This window comes from Salvelinus alpinus, chromosome 3, assembly GCF_045679555.1.
Source record: "Salvelinus alpinus chromosome 3, SLU_Salpinus.1, whole genome shotgun sequence".
Taxonomy (NCBI): domain Eukaryota; kingdom Metazoa; phylum Chordata; class Actinopteri; order Salmoniformes; family Salmonidae; genus Salvelinus; species Salvelinus alpinus.
Window position 1 is genome coordinate 44,069,984 of NC_092088.1, and position 19,102 is coordinate 44,089,085.

The 19,102-nt window shown below is 42.2% G+C and overlaps 1 protein-coding gene across 4 annotated transcripts in view; it reads right to left on the minus strand.

The window, feature by feature from the left end:
- Positions 1 to 7,866, minus strand: part of LOC139570765 (cullin-9-like) — a 33,588-nt gene extending 25,722 nt beyond the window's left edge. For 3 of the 4 annotated variants that reach the window (XM_071392916.1, XM_071392915.1, XM_071392914.1), the window contains exons 1-2: positions 7,701 to 7,865; positions 6,096 to 6,758 (exon numbers count right to left, since the gene is read on the minus strand). In XM_071392916.1, the coding sequence (XP_071249017.1) occupies positions 6,096 to 6,753 (658 nt within the window). In that variant the 5' untranslated portion in view covers positions 6,754 to 6,758; positions 7,701 to 7,865. Of the gene's footprint in view, positions 1 to 6,095; positions 6,759 to 7,700 lie in introns of all 4 variants that reach the window. The other variant, XM_071392917.1, reaches the window with a different exon arrangement.
- Between the last annotated feature and the right edge of the window lie 11,236 nt (positions 7,867 to 19,102).

The following is a 19,102-nucleotide window of genomic DNA, read 5'->3' on the forward strand; positions in this document are numbered from 1 at the left end:
ATAAAGGGAAGATGAGTAGGCCCTTCTTTTTTTTACCATTCATTGATGACGCATATGAGAAAAACCTCAACAGCTCTACAACTGGGGAATTCTCTGTAATCTGGCTACATCAAATTGCCAAAAAGGGTCAGTTGGAACGCAAAAAACATGGTCAAGAAATGCTTGGTGGGACCTGGTACAAGGCTTTACCAGTACCACTAATCTTTCAGTGTTTTGCATTGTACAGATTGTCATTGCATCAGTGAATTGTCACTGACCACGTTTCATGGCTGTCAACTGCTACAGACTTAGCCAATGTCAACAATTCAGAGTATATTCAAATGAATAACAAACAGCTGTAACTGATCCGGGTTCACATCCGGACTAGTTGCACAGAATTCCAAGTTACAGTTACAGAGTATTCATGTCATGACTAAAGGGCAAGTACAAGAGCCCATAGTTAGGCTAACCATTGCCCACAGTCTAACCATTACCCAAAGACTCACACCTTTAAAATCAAACCGGAAGCATTGTTGGTCAAATAGAAAATGCTACGCAAACTAAGGCCATCAGCCAAAGGTAAGATTAACCAGTGGAAAAACTGCATTGCTAAACCCAGACTTCAAGCCCCTCTTCAGAAAATAAAGCTATGAGTAGTTCAGAAATACCATTACGTAGGCCAATGATGTTTACAGAAGAATATCTTTGAACCTTTATTAATATCACACAGACCTAATGACCTATTATTTGGGATATGAATATTTCCCGTTCAAGACAATTCAACACATTTCTAAGATTAGATGTCTTCTCAGGTCCAACAAGCTTTCCTCCCTGGACCCTACCTGAATAAATGTATGTTTTAAATCTGGAGACCCGGTCCAAACGGACAACCAGACCCAGCCCTGTATAGACCCTGTCAAATTCAGACCCGGCTGATCTGAATCGAATGAGGGAAGCAGCAGAAAATACATTGTTTTTGCTATGTTATAAACTGAAGCTTTTAAATGCACAAACTAAAGGAGAAGAAAACTGAGCTGGCAGCAGGTGGGAGAAAAGCCGTGCTGTGTTTGTGACTGTGGCTGAGTAGCACAAGGAGGAAGAGAGGGAAGCAAAGAAGCCCACTTGTACTAGTTACTAACTTCTAGCTGCTAGGTTATTTATCATCCACTGATTACATAGCACTCGTTTTTACTGCATCAAACCAAGAAGAGAAGCTAGTTAAAACTAGCTAATCAAAGATTATAGGCTGCACTTTCCCCCGTCCTACACAATAACTTAATTCAAAGTTGTAAGTAGCAGCCCACCTGCTGGCTCTTGGTCATTGAAACATATCCTTCTCATTTAACGGCATCATTTTAATTCAATCTTCCAGTGATATCCTAACTTGCTTGCCACGACAGAGTCAGAGACTAGTGCCACTGATGATTGGCCGACAAAAACAAGCTACATGCGAGTCCTGTGAAAAACACAATGTAGTCCGTTTTTTTGTCCCCCACACTTTGGTTCTAAAATCCCCATCATCCAATAATTATCTGGTAATTTGTGCAGATTAAGTGTTTGAGCAAGTAATGTATCAACATTTATAATTTACAAATTAGCCAGGACATAACCAATGAATATAGAGCACAACTACAGATTTCACCCCCATGGAATGGCTTTGACCGCTTGGAAGTTTACTCAGTCATCTTCTTTTCTCGCGTCATGCAGTGCACCTCAAATTGATTACTGTCCTTACGAAACTAATCAACTTCACCCTGTATATCTAAAAAATTACCATATACACTGATTGTTTAAAGAAAAACTACCAAAACTATTGCCGATGGTAAACCTATAGAAATTTCAAAAGGCCCTCGCACATCTGAGCCATCTTTTTTGCAGGTGCATGGTAACAGTTGAATAAAATGAGAAAAGAAACCTGCACACTGCTCTTGATAGCATCACTGCTCTTTATAAGCTTTACATATTGACCTCAGCACGTATATCCAAATGAGTTGTGTCTCCAGTAACTTTCTTTTATTCCGGTAAAGCACAATTTAACAGCACAGAGATAACAGGGTTTTGTCTGGATTGAAAGGGGGCATAAGTGGTGGGCGTGGCAGGGGGCGCAATTGGCCCGCCGGCAGTGGTGAATTTTAGAGGCCCCCATCTTGGCGGTGTAGACAATTTCCTGCAAATTCACATTTCTCCAACAAGCTGGGAGAATTTTTTCCAGTTTGAAAGCACATTTCCTGCAATTCTACCCATTTTGACATGGAGCCGAGAGAAAATGTTGCAGTTTTAAAGCTAATATACTGCAATTATAGGCATTTCGCCATGGCTAATGCTGTGTTCTTTTGATCAAACATGAACGCAATACTGCTAAATTAACTGTCAATTCTCCCTGACTAGCTTTTATTTGTGAATGTTAGTTCAAAGACTATATTTAAGGGCCTCCCAAGTGGCGCAGTGGTCGAATGGACTGCATCACAGTGCTAGCTGTGCCATTGGAGATCCTGGTTCGAGTCCAGGCTCTGGGAGACCCATGGGGCGGCGCACAATTGGCCCAGCGTCGTCCGGGTTAGGGGAGGGTTTGTCCGGCAGGGATGTTCTTGTCCCATTGCGCACTAGTGACTCCTGTGCCGGGCGCAGTGCACACTGACACGGTTGCCAGGTGTACGATGTTTCCTCCGACACATTGGTGCGGCTGGCTTCCGGGTTAAGTGGGCATTGTGTCAAGAAGCTTGTGGTTGTGTTTCAGAGGATACACGGCTCACAACCGTCGCCTCTCCCCAGTCCATACAGTAGTTGCAGCGATGGGACAAGACTAACTACCAATTGGGGAGAAAAGGGGTAAAAATAAATACAAAATATGTCCATTTTCTTTTCTATATAAAGTTAAACTGAAAGCATTTTTCAATTCCTAAAGTGTACCAGTGTAATTAAAGACTAACACCGTTTAGACAAGCATTTTTGGGCCACCTAAGAGGCCCGCCTAAGGATTTCAATGGCAGAAAAATCCCTGGATAACCTAACAAATTACATAGGTGGTTACGCAACTAATAAAGTCTAATATCACACAAACCATTTTAGTATTTGAATTATAAAAAGGTGCCACACGTGCATCAGTCAGCTGTTATTTGTAATAAACTTGCAAATTTCTAAAAACCTGTTTTCACTTTGTCATTATGGGGTATTGTGTATAGATTGAGGATTTTTATTTGATTTTAATTCATTTTAGAATAAGGCTGTAAAGTAACAAATACACTACACGAGTAGTCAATTTATTAATTGTCTTCTGTTTGGGGCGCTCCTGTCAATCTTGAGTAAGGACACGCACTTGATTATGCATAGAAGTAGGCCTAGGTTACCTGGACTGCCCACAAATGTAGGCCCATAAAAATGTGCCCATTTGGGGATCTGATACTATTTAGGATTGTCTTAACTCACCGCCACTGAGAAGCTTAAAGTAAATTTGTCTTGGCCTCAAACAGCAAAGTATTTTTACATTCATTGATAACGACAATAATTCCTCAACGTAGCCTATTTCAAAAACATCTTTCCAGCCCTCTCCTCTTTCAACAACCACTCAGCATGAAAGGGGGAAAAAAATTAATGCTCTGATCTGGTGGAAATGGCATAAAATAGACCTACCCGATTACTTATTATCCCTTGCGCAAGTAGCCTACAGCTGTGGGAAACTGAGGGGCCAAAATATTTTATACAATGTTGCAAGCACATGCTTTGGGCTGGACCAAGTTTATACAATGTTAAGTTCCTTGCAGACAGGCCATGCATAGCCAATGTGATTTCTAGGATATTTATTTTTAAAACCAGGATATTTTCTACCTACCGAATGCAATGTTTTTATTTGTTGGCTGTATGTATGCTATTCTTACATATTAGCAATATTTACATTTTGAATTGTAACATTTTGATTGACCACATGACATTGATTGAGATATGAAGACGATTACAAATTAAACTGTTCCATAAAATTGTGCATATGAAAATCATAATCATATCAATAGAAATGGTCAAATAAATTGGCACTCCAAATGGAAAAGGTTGTTGACCGCTGGTGTAGCCTATTACCGGCAACTTCACTAAATGGCAGAAGACCAGCAGCAGCAGGCTGGGGGGGGTGTCAGGAACAGGTTTTTTCTTCTGGTTAGGCTATATTGATCTCAGGTTCCCTCAAGTAATTTGTGTGTCTTCATTTTTAAATCATAGTGCTTAAACGCATCAGACAAGCTCAGTAGCCTACATATAGTTGATTTCATTAAAACATAAGGTGTCTAATATATGGAGAAATAGGTTATAACATTGACCAATCGGTCAAAAAATAAATCGGGGGGGGGGGGCAGTCCTACTATAGTGCCCCCACTCTATGAAAGATGCAAGTGTTTGTGTTCTCAGAAGTTAAGGCAACTAATCAGTCTCCATTCCACAAATATCAGGGCTCACAGCTTTTAGAAACATGGATTTTCAAAAAGCAGACCACCAAAATCTGTTCTAAACCATTTCATCGGCATTTCATATTGAATGACAGTGTTTTTTGGCTTCAATAGAGTAATACGGGGCATAAAACTCTAGTGTAACACATTCAGTAGAAAATTGTTTTCATCAGATGACAGCAGAAGTGAAACGCTGTTTGGCTAGCAGCAACACATGTAAATTAGCTTACAATGAAAAAGCAAGGTATTTTTTGGTAAAACAATGCTTGGCCATCATATATCTAATGGTTATCATTAGAAAGAATTTCACCAGCTACATTTCTAATATTTAGTTTGAATTTAATTTTAACTTGCTACCAGAGAAAAACTACACAGGAGGAAAGTACTGTAGAAAAGTAGCCTACACAGTCAAGAGTGCTGTATGGAGATCCAATGAAGAGCACAGATATATTTGATCCAAGTGGAGAACTGCAACTGAAGAACAAAATTATTCGTACTTTCATGATTTGGAGCGAACCCTGACTGAAGCCGAGCAGAATTTACAATAAGCAGACTTTTAGATTTGCGTTTACAAAAATGCAGCAAGATCGTTTGTGTTTTATCTTTCCTTTTCTGCGTGAAGGCAGTCCTGCATTAACTTGACGCCTGAATATTGAATCCGAGTTGTCGAATAGTAGCAGAAGACGTGGGTTGTTTTCAACTAAATATATTTAAGTCACAGTATTTAACTAACTTTAAAAGTAACTTTTTAGGAGAGTGCCCACTCGTTAATGGCAGTGCAAAGTTGCTGGATATTGGCAGGAACTGGACCATGCGGTCGTACATGTCGATCTAGAGCATCCCAAACATGCTCAACGGGTGACATGTCTGGTGAGTATGCAGGCCATGGAAGAACTGGGACATTTTCAGCTTCCAGGAATTGTGTACAGATCCTTGCAACAAGGGGCTGTGCATTATCATGCTGAAACATGAGGTAATCGTGGCAGATGAATGGGATGACAATGGGCCTTAGGATCTCGTCACAGTATCTCTGTGCATTCAAATTGCTACCAATAAAATGCAATCGTTTTTTGTCCATAGCTTATGCATGCCCATACCCCCAGCATGGGGCACTGTTCACAACATTGCCATTAGCAAACCTCTTTACCAGAAGGTGCTCATTAGCAACATCGGTAACGGCTACATAGTGTAGACATACGCGCACAACACACATTCTGTTGAAACTGTGCCGTTTCAGAAAGTTGCAGGAAAATACAAATCACTGATGCATTTTGTTCATGTTGAAACTGTGCCGTTTCAGACCGTTTCAGAAAGTTGCAGGAAAATACAAATCACTGATGCATTTTGTTCATGTCTTATGATTAACTTGGGCAAATTAATGAATGATCTAATAAGTTACATATATTTAGTTGATTTCCTACTAAGTTCAATAAGTGTTTTAATATTGGTTGAATTACAGATTTTATAGAGCCCTAGTATAGGATAGTCTAGCTTAAAACAACAGGGCAGAAACCCTCCCTAGCCTACCAGTAAGCCTGATTTTTCTGTCTAGTCAGTGATCTTGAAAAGGTGATAGGTTGGAAATGTGTTAAATCCCCTTCCACAGCCTCAGTCTCTCTACTCTCATTTCCTACATGGCTGACACTGGGACAGTCTGAGAATGAAACTATCAAAACCCCATACCTGCGTCATGAGAGGCCAGAGCCCGGAGCATCTTCCCAGCACTTCGGCGGGTTTGTCGCTCTTTGTTGCAGAGCAGCTCCATGAGCAGGTCCAGGGCACCCGTCTCCTTGAAGACGCCCACCAGTGAGCCGATGCTGGCGTAGGCACTAAGCACGTGGATGGTGTGTGTGATGCTGATGGCAAAGTCGCTCTTCTTGGCCATCTGCTTGCGGGCCCTCGTGACCAAGTTCTTGACATCGTCCTTCATGTCTGAGAGCTCCACCTCGTCAAAGGTGACATCAGCAGGGAACTCTCCACTGGGCCTCTCCTCCTCCTGGAGGGGCCGCTGGGTGTCTGCCTTGCGCTTGCCCAGTAGCGTGGGGCAGTTGGCGTAGACATCCTCCGTTGACATCCACATCAGTATGTTCTCCGTCTTGCTCTCGCCTGAGGTTGAGCCGCTGGAGCCACCCACCCCTGAACTGCTTCCCCCACCTCCTCCTGCCTCATTGCTCCCTCCACCTGAGCCACTACCGTCGTCTATGGCCAGCAGGCACCAGCGGATCAAGTACTCTGTCTGGCCATCGTGAGTCCGCCGCTGCCGGATCAACTCCTCTGGATAGGCCTGCAGCTTCGTGCCCAGCTGGACAAGTAGGTTCCCATTGCGGCGTTCGCCTACCATGATTGCTGTAAGGAAAATATAAAGGAATGCTTAATATCAATATACTTTGATATCTGCATATATAAATAAAGAGCTGTACATTAGTTTTGCACCTGAAAAGTAATTTTGAATCAGCAATTAAGACTATGCAAATCAGTGAGATACTGGATGGGCAAATACTGTACTCAGACAATGATGTTATAGTTGTTGAAGGCTTAGTTGCATTTAAGATTTACCCTTCTTGGGAAGGATAGACATGATAAAGCCATTGGTTAAAGGACAACTATACATTTCTGAACTTTCCTTTTCACTATGAGTTATTTGAACATCCCTTTTTCAAGGCAAAGATAATTAGCGAAATGACGCCACACTAAAAAGCCAGCTAACAGGTTATACTAGCCAGCTCAGCTAGTCGTGTTGAACAATAATATCGACTAACATGTAGACAGTAAAGTATTTTGTTAGTTAAACCAACTAAATTACCTAAATAACGTTAGTTACGAACATCGTTTGAATCATTTGCATAAGAGATTGAGTAACAGTTAGCTAGCTAGTTCGCTAGCAGTTGCAAATGCTAACGACAGTCGTTAGCGCATTGCATACATGGTAAACGCTGGCTGCTGCAGTTAGCTAGAAAACGCTAACTAACATTAGCTTGGTAACGTTAGCTAACTTTGAACTTGAAACATCTGATTGTATCAGCTGGGAGGTAAGTCAACTCTACTTTTTAAACACTAACGTTATCCTCATATTTACGGTGAACAGGTGTGGCTGCCAATGTCGCTGATTAACTCCAACACAACAGTTTACCTACAGACTGCCTCATTATCAGCAGGGGCCCGTTTTGACAAGGCAAGCCTGCCTCAACTAGCTAGCTTGCCAGCATCGCTCAGCAGCTAGCTAGCGGGCTACGGAAAGCTGGAATAGTGCGGCCTAATAACACTATAATAACAGGGGATACCTCTTACCTCCAGTGTTACAGGGTTTCCCCTTTTCACTGTTTTCCCGCTCCTCTGTCGATGGAATGTTCTTCTCCGTTGTAATATGTCGTTTCCCAGTCTGGAACTAGTTTTTAGCCAGCGTTTGATACGGGGTGCGCACGTGACAGGTAGGAATTTCCCCACGTTCACGTCATGTCGAAAACTCGGTAACTACGAGTCAAATTAACATAAGTTCTTTGTATAGGCCGTATAACTAGCTATTGGTTGATTCTGATACCTCCCAAGTGGGGAAACTCGGAATCTAAGTCTTTCGCTTAGCAAACAAGGGAGCAGGTTTCCGGTCACCGGCCTTTTATCAATTCGATTTGCTAACCTCCTGCGTCATCTTTCGACTCTTTTGAAAAAAGGTCGAAGTTAATCGAGGAGAGCGAACGTGGTTGGAAATGCACTTGCTTGAAACGATATGGTCCTTCTCCATCACTCGCGCTTCATTCGGCAAATTACACTGCTCAAAAAAATAAAGGGAACACTTAAACAACACAATGTAACTCCAAGTCAATCACACTTCTGTGAAATCAAACTGTCCACTTAGGAAGCAACACTGATTGACAATAAATGTAACATGCTGTTGTGCAAATGGAATAGACAAAAGGTGGAAATTATAGGCAATTAGCAAGACACCCCCAATAAAGGAGTGGTTCTGCAGGTGGTGACCACAGACCACTTCTCAGTTCCTATGCTTCCTGGCTGATGTTTTGGTCACTTTTGAATGCTGGCGGTGCTTTCACTCTAGTGGTAGCATGATACGGAGTCTACAACCCACACAAGTGGATCAGGTAGTGCAGCTCATCCAGTATGGCACATCAATGCGAGCTGTGGCAAGAAGGTTTGCTGTGTCTGTCAGCGTAGTGTCCAGAGCATGGAGGCTCTACCAGGAGACAGGCCAGTACATCAGGAGATGTGGAGGAGGCCGTAGGAGGGCAACAACCCAGCAGCAGAAGTGGTCTGTGGTCACCACCTGCAGAACCACTCCTTTATTGGGGGTGTCTTGCTAATTGCCTATAATTTCCACCTTTTGTCTATTCCATTTGCACAACAGCATGTGAAATTTATTGTCAATCAGTGTTGCTTCCTAAGTGGACAGTTTGATTTCACAGAAGTGTGATTGACTTGGAGTTACATTGTGTTGTTTAAGTGTTCCCTTTATTTTTTTGAGCAGTGTATATAGCCCATAAAATTGTCAGAGACTCCAGACACCCAAGTCATAGACTGTTTTCTCTGCTACCGCACTGCAAGCGGTACCGGAGCACCAAGTCTAAGACCAAAAGGCTCCTCAACAGCTTCTACCCCCAAGCCATAAGACTGCTGAACAATTAATAAAATTACCACCAGACAATTTACTTTGACCCCCCCTCCCTTTTGTACACTGCTGCTACTCTCTGTTCATTTGTTATCTATGCATCTTCACTTCGCCCCAACCTACATGTACAGATTACCTCAACTAGCCTGTACCCCCGCACACTGACTCGTACCGGTGCCCCCTGTGTATAGCCCCGTTATTCTTATTGTGTAACTTTTATTTATTACTTTTTATTTTACTTCGTAAATATTTTCTTAACTCTTCTTGAACTGCACTGTTGGTTAAGGGCTTGTAAGTAAGCATTTCACGGTAAAGTCTACACTTGTTGTATTTGATTTGATGGCAGAATCAGGATTTGGTGTTAGCAGCATAAGTCCATGGACCCATCCTGCCTGGTGTCAAAGGTACAGGCTGGTGGTGGTGGTGTACTGGTGTGGGGAATGTTTTCCTGGCACACGTTAGGTCACTTGATACCAACTGAGCAACAATTGAACACCACAGCTTATCTGAACATTGTTGCTGACCAAACCCAATAGAGCATCTTTGGGATGAGATGGATTTGGCTGTTTGCAACATGAACGTACCGCCATCCAATCTGCAGCAACTGCTAATGCCATCGCTTTAGCATGGACCAACATCGTCTGTGAAACGTTTCCGACACCTTGTAGAATCCATGGAGGCAAAGGAGGGGTCTGACCTGGCACTAGATGGGTGTACCTAATAAACTGTCCTTGAGTGTATATTTGTGTTTGTGAATTAATTTACTTCTGCCAGATGCCTTTTATGATGTTTTTGCGCTTAAAGACCATTGCATTACGTTTTTCCCCATTGAAGACCAAACACAAAGTCAAAATTCAAAAGCTACAGGGTTGAGGGGCAGTCACTTCCTGGTAACTTTCACCTTATGTAGCCCCGCCCACTTAACCCAGTTTCAGGGGTGTGTCGCTTCTGCATTCACTTCATGTCGGAGTGATCGGAGGAACGACTTGAAGCGTTCGGAGCAAGGAAGGAACTCAAGAACCATTCTCACCATTGACATCCAAAATGGCAGTCAAGTTTGTTGCCATTTCAGTGTTGCGTGACATCAGAGTACAGCATGTGGGAAACATTAGATCTAGACATCATACCTGAGTTTCCTAGTCGTAATTACGAGTTGAAGGGACGTTCACATAATTTTTTTCCAGTGGGAAGGACGTAATTACGAGTTCCCGACATGATGTGAATGAGGCATCAGTTCGTTTCATCTTTTGCTACGATGCGTGACGGTTTGTACTAAACACGTTTCCCCTAAACGGTGTGCACCGTTCTTCAACAGCATTTACGCTTGCTCCCGTTTGGTAGGTGTGGCCTGATCAATATAGGTTTGACTGTCTGAAATAGGAAAACCAGTGCAACACCACCATATGGTAACTGTCCGGACAAACTACATTTGCCTCAATGGCCATACCTCTGACTCCGCTGATGTCACTCAGGGTGACATGTTTCAAAATAACATGTTTAAAACATTTCTAAAAAATTTAAAACAGAAAAGTGATGCGTGCATGTGTATTCACCCCCTTTGCTATGAAGCCCCTAAATAAGATCTGGTGCAACCAATTACCTTCAGAAGTCACCAAATTTGTTAAATAAAGTCCACCTGTCTGCACTCTAAGTGTCAAATGATCTGTCACATGATCTCAGTGTATATATACGCACGTTCTGAAAGGACCCAGAGTCTGCAACACCACTAAGCAAGGGGCACCACCAAGCAAGCGACACCATGAAGACCAAGGAGCTCTCCAAACAGGTCAGGGTCAAAGTTGTAGAGGAGAACAGATCAGGGTTGGGTTATGAGAAAATATCCGAAACTTTCAGCATCCCACGGAGCACCATTAAATCCATTATTAAAAAATGGAAAGAATATGGCACCACAACAAACCTGCCAAGAGAGGGCTGCCCACCAAAACTCACAGACCAGGCAAGGAGGGCATTCATCAGAGGCAACAAAGAGACCAAAGATAACCCCGAAGGAGCTGCAAAGCTCCACAGCTGAGATTGGAGTATCTGTCCATAGGACCACTTTAAGCCGTACACTCCACAGAGCTGGGCTTTATGGAAGAGTGGCCAGAAAAAAGCCATTGCTTAAAGAAAAAAATAAGCAAACACGTTTGTGTTGCCGAAAGCCATGTGGGAGACTCCCCAAACATATGGAAAATGTACTCTGGTCAGATGAGACTAAAATGTAGCTTTTTGGCATCAAGGAAAATGTTATGTCTGGTGCAAATCCAATACCTCTCATCACCCCGAGAACACCATCCCCACAACAAAACATGGTGGTGGCAGCATCATGATGTGGGGATGTTTTTCATCGGCAGGGACTGGAAAACGGGTCAGAATTGATGGAATGATGGATGGCGCTAAATACAGGGAAATTCTTGAGGCAAACCTGTTTCAGTCTTCCAGAGATTTCAATCCAATTGAGAATCTGTGGTATGACATAAAGATTGCTGTACACCAGCGGAATCCATCCTACTTGAAGAGCTGGAGCAGTTTTGCCTTAAATAATGGGCAAAAATCCCAATGGCTAGATGTACCAAGCTTATAGAGACATACCCCAAGAGACTTGCAGCTGTAATTGCTGCAAAAGGTGGCTCTACAAAGTATTGACTTTGGGGGGGTGAATAGTTATGCACATTCAAGTTTTCAGTTTTTCTGTCTTATTTCTTGTTTGTTTCACAATAAAAAATATTTTGCATCTTCAAAGTGGTTGGCATGTTGTGTAAATCAAATGATACAAACCCCCCAAAAATCTATTTTAATTCCAGGTTGTAAGGCAACAAAATAGGAAAAATGCCAAGGGGGTGAATACTTTCGCAAGAAACTGTAACTAAAATGCAATGTACAGTAGTAGAAAAATTTGAATGAGCTGTTGAATACAGAATTTAAATACACAGTACAAACCCCATTGCAAAATGAATAGAATTGCAGGAAATTAGCTTCTGGACTAGAGTCTGAAATACTAATGCAGTATATATGTATGTGAATGGTGTGTACAGACAATATGGACAGTATGTGAATAGAAAAGGTATGTATAGCAGTAGTTACATAGGATGAGCCATGACTAGAATCGTCATGCCAAAGGTGCTTCAACAAAATACTGAGGAAAAGGTCTGAATACTTATGTAAATAAGGTATTTCTGTTTTTTATTTTTGATGCATTGGCAAAAATGTCTAAACCTGTTTTTGCTCTGTCATTATGGGGTATTGTGTGTAGATTGATGAGGGAAAGAAATATTTAATACATTTTAGAATAAGGCTGTAACGTAACAAAATGTAGAAAAGGTCAAGGAGTCTGAATACTTTCTGAATGTACTGTATAAATAGGGTAAAACAGTGTGTAAACATTATTACATTTACCAGTGTTCAATTACTCTATGTTCATATGGCAGCAGTCTCTAAGGTGCAGGGTAGAGTACCAGGTGGTAGCCGGCGAGTGACAGTGTCTAATGTTCAGGGAAGGGTACTGGCTGAAGGCCGGCTAGTGGTGACTGTTGGCCTGGAAATAGAAGCTGTTCATCAATCTGTCAGTCCCAGCTTTGGTGCATCTGTACTGTCTCTGCCTTCTAGATGGTAACGTGGGTGAACAGGCTGTGGCTCGGGTGGCTAAGGTCCTTGATGAAGCTTTTGACCCTCTCCACTGCAGCCCAATTGAGGTAGATGGGGGTGGCATGACATGCCCTGGGGGGAGGATCACAGCCTCTCTCTTTCTCTTTCTCCACAGTTTATGACAGTCGTAAATACTCTGCTTCTGGGTCTGTAGTATTGAGATAGCAATGTGTGACTGTGGGACCCAGAGAGAGACTTGGTCAAACTTCTAATCCCCAAAATGGGATAATTAAACAATATTTCTACTTTTGAGAATGTGGGAATAGTCCGGGGACGCTTAAGGGACAGTCATGACGAGTGTGTTTCATTTGGTGATCTCATGAAGGACAGGACACACATGACTATCTCTGAAAGTGTACATTTACCAGCTGTCAGGTTTACATCTAAATATTATGAAACGTATGGGATTAAACATGGAACTACTTGTGAAAGATGTAATGTGATGTTAACCTTCTAAATGAGAGTATGAATTTTCATATAAAGATTAACTAGTCAGTGACCACACCCCTGTGAGCCCAGACATCACATGAGGCATCATAGAACCGCCCCTTTTTCCACAGAGTATAAAACCCACTTCATACAAAATGTACAGGAAGTCAGAGAACGCCGAGACAGAGTTCCCACTTTGGAATGGCTACAATTCTATAGACCATTGGACCATACAGCTGTAGTTTTGGCTACACAGCTGGAAATGGTTCAACTCAGACTATCGATCACTACAGAATAAGAGCAAATCAAAGACGTACAATTACTAGTCTGCGGCGAGAAAATACATAAGTCTAGAACGAGAAAACCGACAACCGCCGAAGCATCTATTCAATGAGAACATTTCCGAATGGTACTCTGAAGTAACCATTCTAACCACCTACAACCACAAAGGACATTGTGACTTCTGGGGAAGATAACCAGTGACTCTCAGATGAACTGACTCTCCAGCAGATGGACAGACATACGGGCGTAAATATATGCATTGCAATTATTCTCGAATGAGCGACGGTTCATGTGCAAAGGATTAGCATTTCAGTGAATATAATTATCCTCTGTGTGTAGTGAATCCATTTTGTCTTTCCCGCTCTTTCTCAGTCCCCACCCCTTTCCTTTGTCTACCAAGCCATCATATCGGCATCGTCCGCTAGGGACTTTTTCTTTGTATCATGTAGTAACCCAAATATCTACTGTTTGTTATGTAAATATGTGTGATTATTTAGTTAGTTAGTAAATAAATAATTAAGCCAATTTGTATATCGCTGATTCATGATTTAGGCTAGGGTTCATGCAGATATACAAGAGTTTGTGACTTTCTGTAATGAGAACTGATGAGGTAATAATAATAACTCATTAATAGAAGACTAATTGATCAGATATTAAAATATCTGAAGAGTTAGATTCGGAATATTATAACTCTGTAAATCTCAACATTTTCAGTGGTGCCCCGACTTCCCAGTTAATTCATGTTTACATGATTAGTTTAATCACAAAGTAATTCAACCTAGAGAACTGATTTTATATAAATAAGTCTTCACATTTAATGATAGTCCAGACACGACAGGGGCGTGCTCTCTCTATTGTCTTCTTTTGTCCACAATCAGCTCCTTCCTTTTGTTGACGTTGAGGGAGAGGTTATTTTCCTGGCACCACTCCACCAGGGCTCTCACCTTCTTCCTGTAGACTGTCTCGTCGTTGTTGGTAATCAGGCCTACCACTGTTGTGTCGTCAGCAAACTTCATGACTGAGTTGAAGCCATACGTGACCACGCAGTCATGGGTGAACAGGGAGTACCGGAGGGGGCTGAGCACGCACCCCTGTGGGGCCCCGTGTTGAGGATCAGCGTGGCGGAGGTGTTGTTGCCTACCTTCACCACCTGGGGTTGGCTCATCAGGAAGTCTAGGACCCAGTTGCAAAGGGAGGATTTTAGTCCCAGGGCCCTGAGCTTAGTGATGAGTTTGAAGGGCACTATGGTGTTGTAGGCTGAGCTGTAGTAGATTAACAGCATTCTTACATAGGTATTCCTCTTGTCAAGGTGGAATAGGGCAGTGTGCAGTGCAATGGTGATTGTGTCATCGTGGATCTGTTGGGGTGCTACGCAAATTGTAGTGGGTCTAGGGTGTCGGGTAAGTTGTAGGTGAAATGAGCCTTAACTATCCTCTCAAAGCACTTAATGATGACAGAAGTGAGTGCTACACAGTGATAGTCATTTAATTCAGTGTCCGCTTTCTTGGGTACATGAACAATGGTGGACATTTTGAAGTAAGTGGGGACAATGGATTGGGATAGGGAGAGATTGAATTTGTTTGTAAACACTCCAGCCAGCTGGTCTGCACATGCTCTGAGGACGCGGCTTGGGATGCCATCTGGGCCGGCAGCCTTGTGAGGTTTAACACACTTAAATGTCTTACTCACGTCGGCCTCGAAGATCAGGAGCACGCAGTTCTCATGAGTGCTGGGGGCCCACGTCGATGGCTCTGTGTTGTTTTCCTCAAAGCGGACAAAGAATGTGTTTAGCCTGTCCGGGAGCGAGGTGTCTGCGTCCGCGACGTGGCTGGCTTTCCCTTTATAATCTGTGATTGTCTGGAGCCCCTGCCACATGCGTCTCATGTCTGAGCCGTTGAATTGTGACTCCACTTGGTCCCTGTACTATCGTTTTGCTTCTTTGATTGCCTTACGGAGGTCATAGCTGGTCTTTTTGTACACGTCCATGTTCCCAGTCACCTTGCCATGGTTAAATGTGGTGGTTCGCGCTTTCAGTTTAGCTGATTTGCAAAGGGAGGGCGGGGGAGGGAGGGCCATGTAGTCTGTCCTGGAAGGTATTTTTTCAAGCGTGTTCTCTCTGCGTGTAGCACAGGAGATGTGTTGATAGAATTTCAGGAGCGTTTCAGAAGATATTTTAAAATGATATTCCCCAGCTACAATAAATGCTGCGTCAGGATATGCGGTTTCCAGTTTGCACAAAGTGCAGTGTAGTTCCTTGAGAGCCATTGCTGTGTCGCCTTGGGGGGGGGGGATATACACGCCAGTGGTAATGCGGTCAGCATTTGATGGTGAGGTATTCCAGATCAGGAGAACAAGGACTTCCTGTACGTTACCACAATCACACCATGAGTTGTTAATCATTACAAACACCCCTCTACCTCTGTGTTTCACGGAGAGAGCCATGATTCCGTAAAACAGAGTTTGTTACAGTCCTTTATGTCTCTCTGGAAGGAGATCCTCGCCTTGACCTCGTCTACTTATTGCCCAGGTACTGAACGTTAGTGAGTAATTTACTCGTAAGTGGTGGATGGTTTGTTCGCCACCTGAGTATAACTAGAACCCCACTTCTCCTCCCTCTTCTCCTTTGTCAACGTTTTGGTTTAGCACCCGGGATGAATGGGGCAGCTTCTGGAAGTTCAAACAAAGGATCCAGGCCAGGGAAGTCGAATTTCTAGTTGAATATCTGGTGAGTGAACACCAATCTAATATCCCAAAGTTATTTTCGGCTATAGGTAATAATACTAGAAACGTTCCGAGCAAATAATGTAAAAAGTATCACAAAAAAAACGAAATCCTGCAATGTTGGGTAGGAGCTCAAAACAGTGCAACCGTGTCTGTCAGCGACATCTTGGCAACCATCCTCTGATGTGACCCAATAAAAACAATTGTTCACAAAAATATAAACACATCTGAGACACACACATGCCTTCAGTGCACACAATCTGCAGCTTGATGCATCCCAGAATTTCTGATCTCTTGTTCTATCAGTTAATGGTGACGTACATAGCTTCCCTAGCGCTTGCTGCCCTTTAATGGGTGTACACAACCTCTACAATAAATTCACTAGCAACAATAACAATTGTTATTTAGTACAAATAAGAGTGATTATCAATTTCTGGTGGCACTAAGACCTTTTTGTCATGTCAGAATATGGAGAATCATCCAGACATACTCTAAAGGGGATTTGGGTTAGGGCATAGCTCAATGGTAAGAAGTACATGTAGTAGGTGGTGACCTATGCATGTACTGTACAGTGCATTCAGAAAGTATTCACACCCCTTGACTATTTCCACATTTTGTTGTTACAGCCTGAATTTAAAATGTATTAACTATATTTGTTTTCTCACCCATCTACACAAAATACTACATAATGGCAAAGTGAAAACATGTTTTTAGAAAGTTTGCTAATTTATTGAAAATGAAATACAGAAATATCTAATTTACCTATTTATTCACACCCATGAGTCAATACCGAGAAGCACCTTTGGCAGCAATTACAGCTGTGAGTCTCAGGGTAAGTCTCTAAGAGCTTCCCACACCTGGATTGTGCAACATTTGCCCATTATTCTTTTCAAAATTCTTCAAGCTCTGTCAAATTGGTTGTTGATCATTGGTAGACAACAATTTTCAGGTCTGTCCATAGATTTTAAAGTAGATTTAAGGCAAAATTGTAACTCGGCCACTCAGGAACATTCACTTTCTTCTTGGTAAGCAACTCCAGTGTAGATTTGGCCTTGTGTTTTAGGTTATTGTCCTGCTGAAAGGTGAATTAATCTCCCAGTGTCTGGTGGAAAGCAGGCCGAACCAGATTTTCCTCCAGGATTTTACCTGTGCTTAGCTCCATTCCATTTATTTTTTATCCTCCCCAGTCCTTACCGATGACAAGCATACCCATAACATGATGCAGCCACCACTATGCTTGAAAATATGGAGAGTGTGACTCAGTAATGTGTTGTATTGGATTTGCCCCAAACATAACACTTTGTATTCAGGACAAAAAGGTAATTGCTTGGCCACGTTTTTTGCAGTATTACTTTAGTGCCTTGTTGCAAACAGGGTGCATGTTTTGGAATATTTGTATTCTGTACATACTTCATTCTTTTCACTTTGTCAATAAGGTTAGTATTGTGGAGTAATTACAATGTTTTTGATCCATCCTCAGTTTTCTCCTATCACAGCCATTACACTCTGTAACTGTTTTAAACTCACCATTGGCCTCATGGTGAAATCCCTGTGTCACGACTTCTGCCGAAGTCGAAGCCTCTCCTTGTTCGGGGGGTGCTCGCCGTTCGACGTCACCGGTCTTCTAGCCATCATTGATCCATTTTTCATTTTCCATTGGTTTTGTCTTGTCTTCCTACACACCTGGTTTCAATCCCATTCATTACCTGTTGTGTATTTAACCCTCTGTTTCCCCTCATGTCTTTGTCAGAGATTTTTTGTTATTCAGATTTCGTGTTGTTTGTATTGGTGCGCGATGGGTCCTCGTACCCACTTTGTTTTATTTTTATTCATAATTTTGGAGTTAACTCCATTTCATTAAGTTTGATTCTCCTGCGCCTGACTTCCCTGCCACCTATACACACACGACTCTGACACCCTGAGCAGTTTTGTAACGGCAGTCTAAGTCGTCCTCCTCCTCAGACGAGGAGAGGCGAGAAGGATCTGAGGACCAATGTGCAGCGTGGTAATTTTCCATGATTTAATCAACACAAAACAAGACACTATACAAAATGACAAAACAAACTAACCGTCACAGTCCCGTGTAGCACCAACACTGACACAGGAACAATCACCCACAAACAAACAGTGAGAACAGCCTACCTTAATATGGTTCTCAATCAGAGGAAACGTCAAACACCTGCCTCTAATTGAGAACCATATCAGGCAACACATTTAACCCAACATAGAAACAGACAAACTAGACACACAACATAGAATTCCCACCCAGCTCACGTCCTGACCAACACTAAACAAGCAAAACACATAAGAACCCCGGTTCAGGACGTTACAAGGTTCCTTCCTCTCCGACAACTGAGTTAGGAAGGACGCCTGTATCTTTGTAGTGACTGGGTGTATTGATACACCATCCAAAGTGTAATTTATAACTTCACCATGCTCAAATGATATATCTACCAACAGATGCCCTTCTTTGTGAGGCATTGGAAAAACTCCCTGGTCGTTATGGTTAAATCTGTGTTTGAAATTCACTGCTCGACTGAGGGACCTTACAGATAACTGTATGTGTGGGTTACAGAGATGAGGTAGTCATTTAAAAATCATGTTAAACATTATTATTGCACACAGAGTGAGTCCATGCAACTCATGAGACTTGTTAAGACATTTTTTATTTAGGCTCGCCATGACAATATCATTCTACTTTGACATTATGGGGTATTGTGTGTAGGCCAGTGACAAGTAAAAACTAAATGTAATCAATCCATTTTAAATTCAGGCTCTAACACAACAACATTTGGAAAACATGAATACATTACAACAAGCTCATGCATGCATGTAGATCTTGAAGGAAAGCATTTGATTAGAATAAATCAGCAAAATCAAACAAGCTGATATTTGAAGCTGATTGGTCACACTTCAATCAGGATGTTTACACGATTTCATAATCACTCATGATGATTTTTCTTTTTTGCTTAGCTTAGTTCATAATCTATTT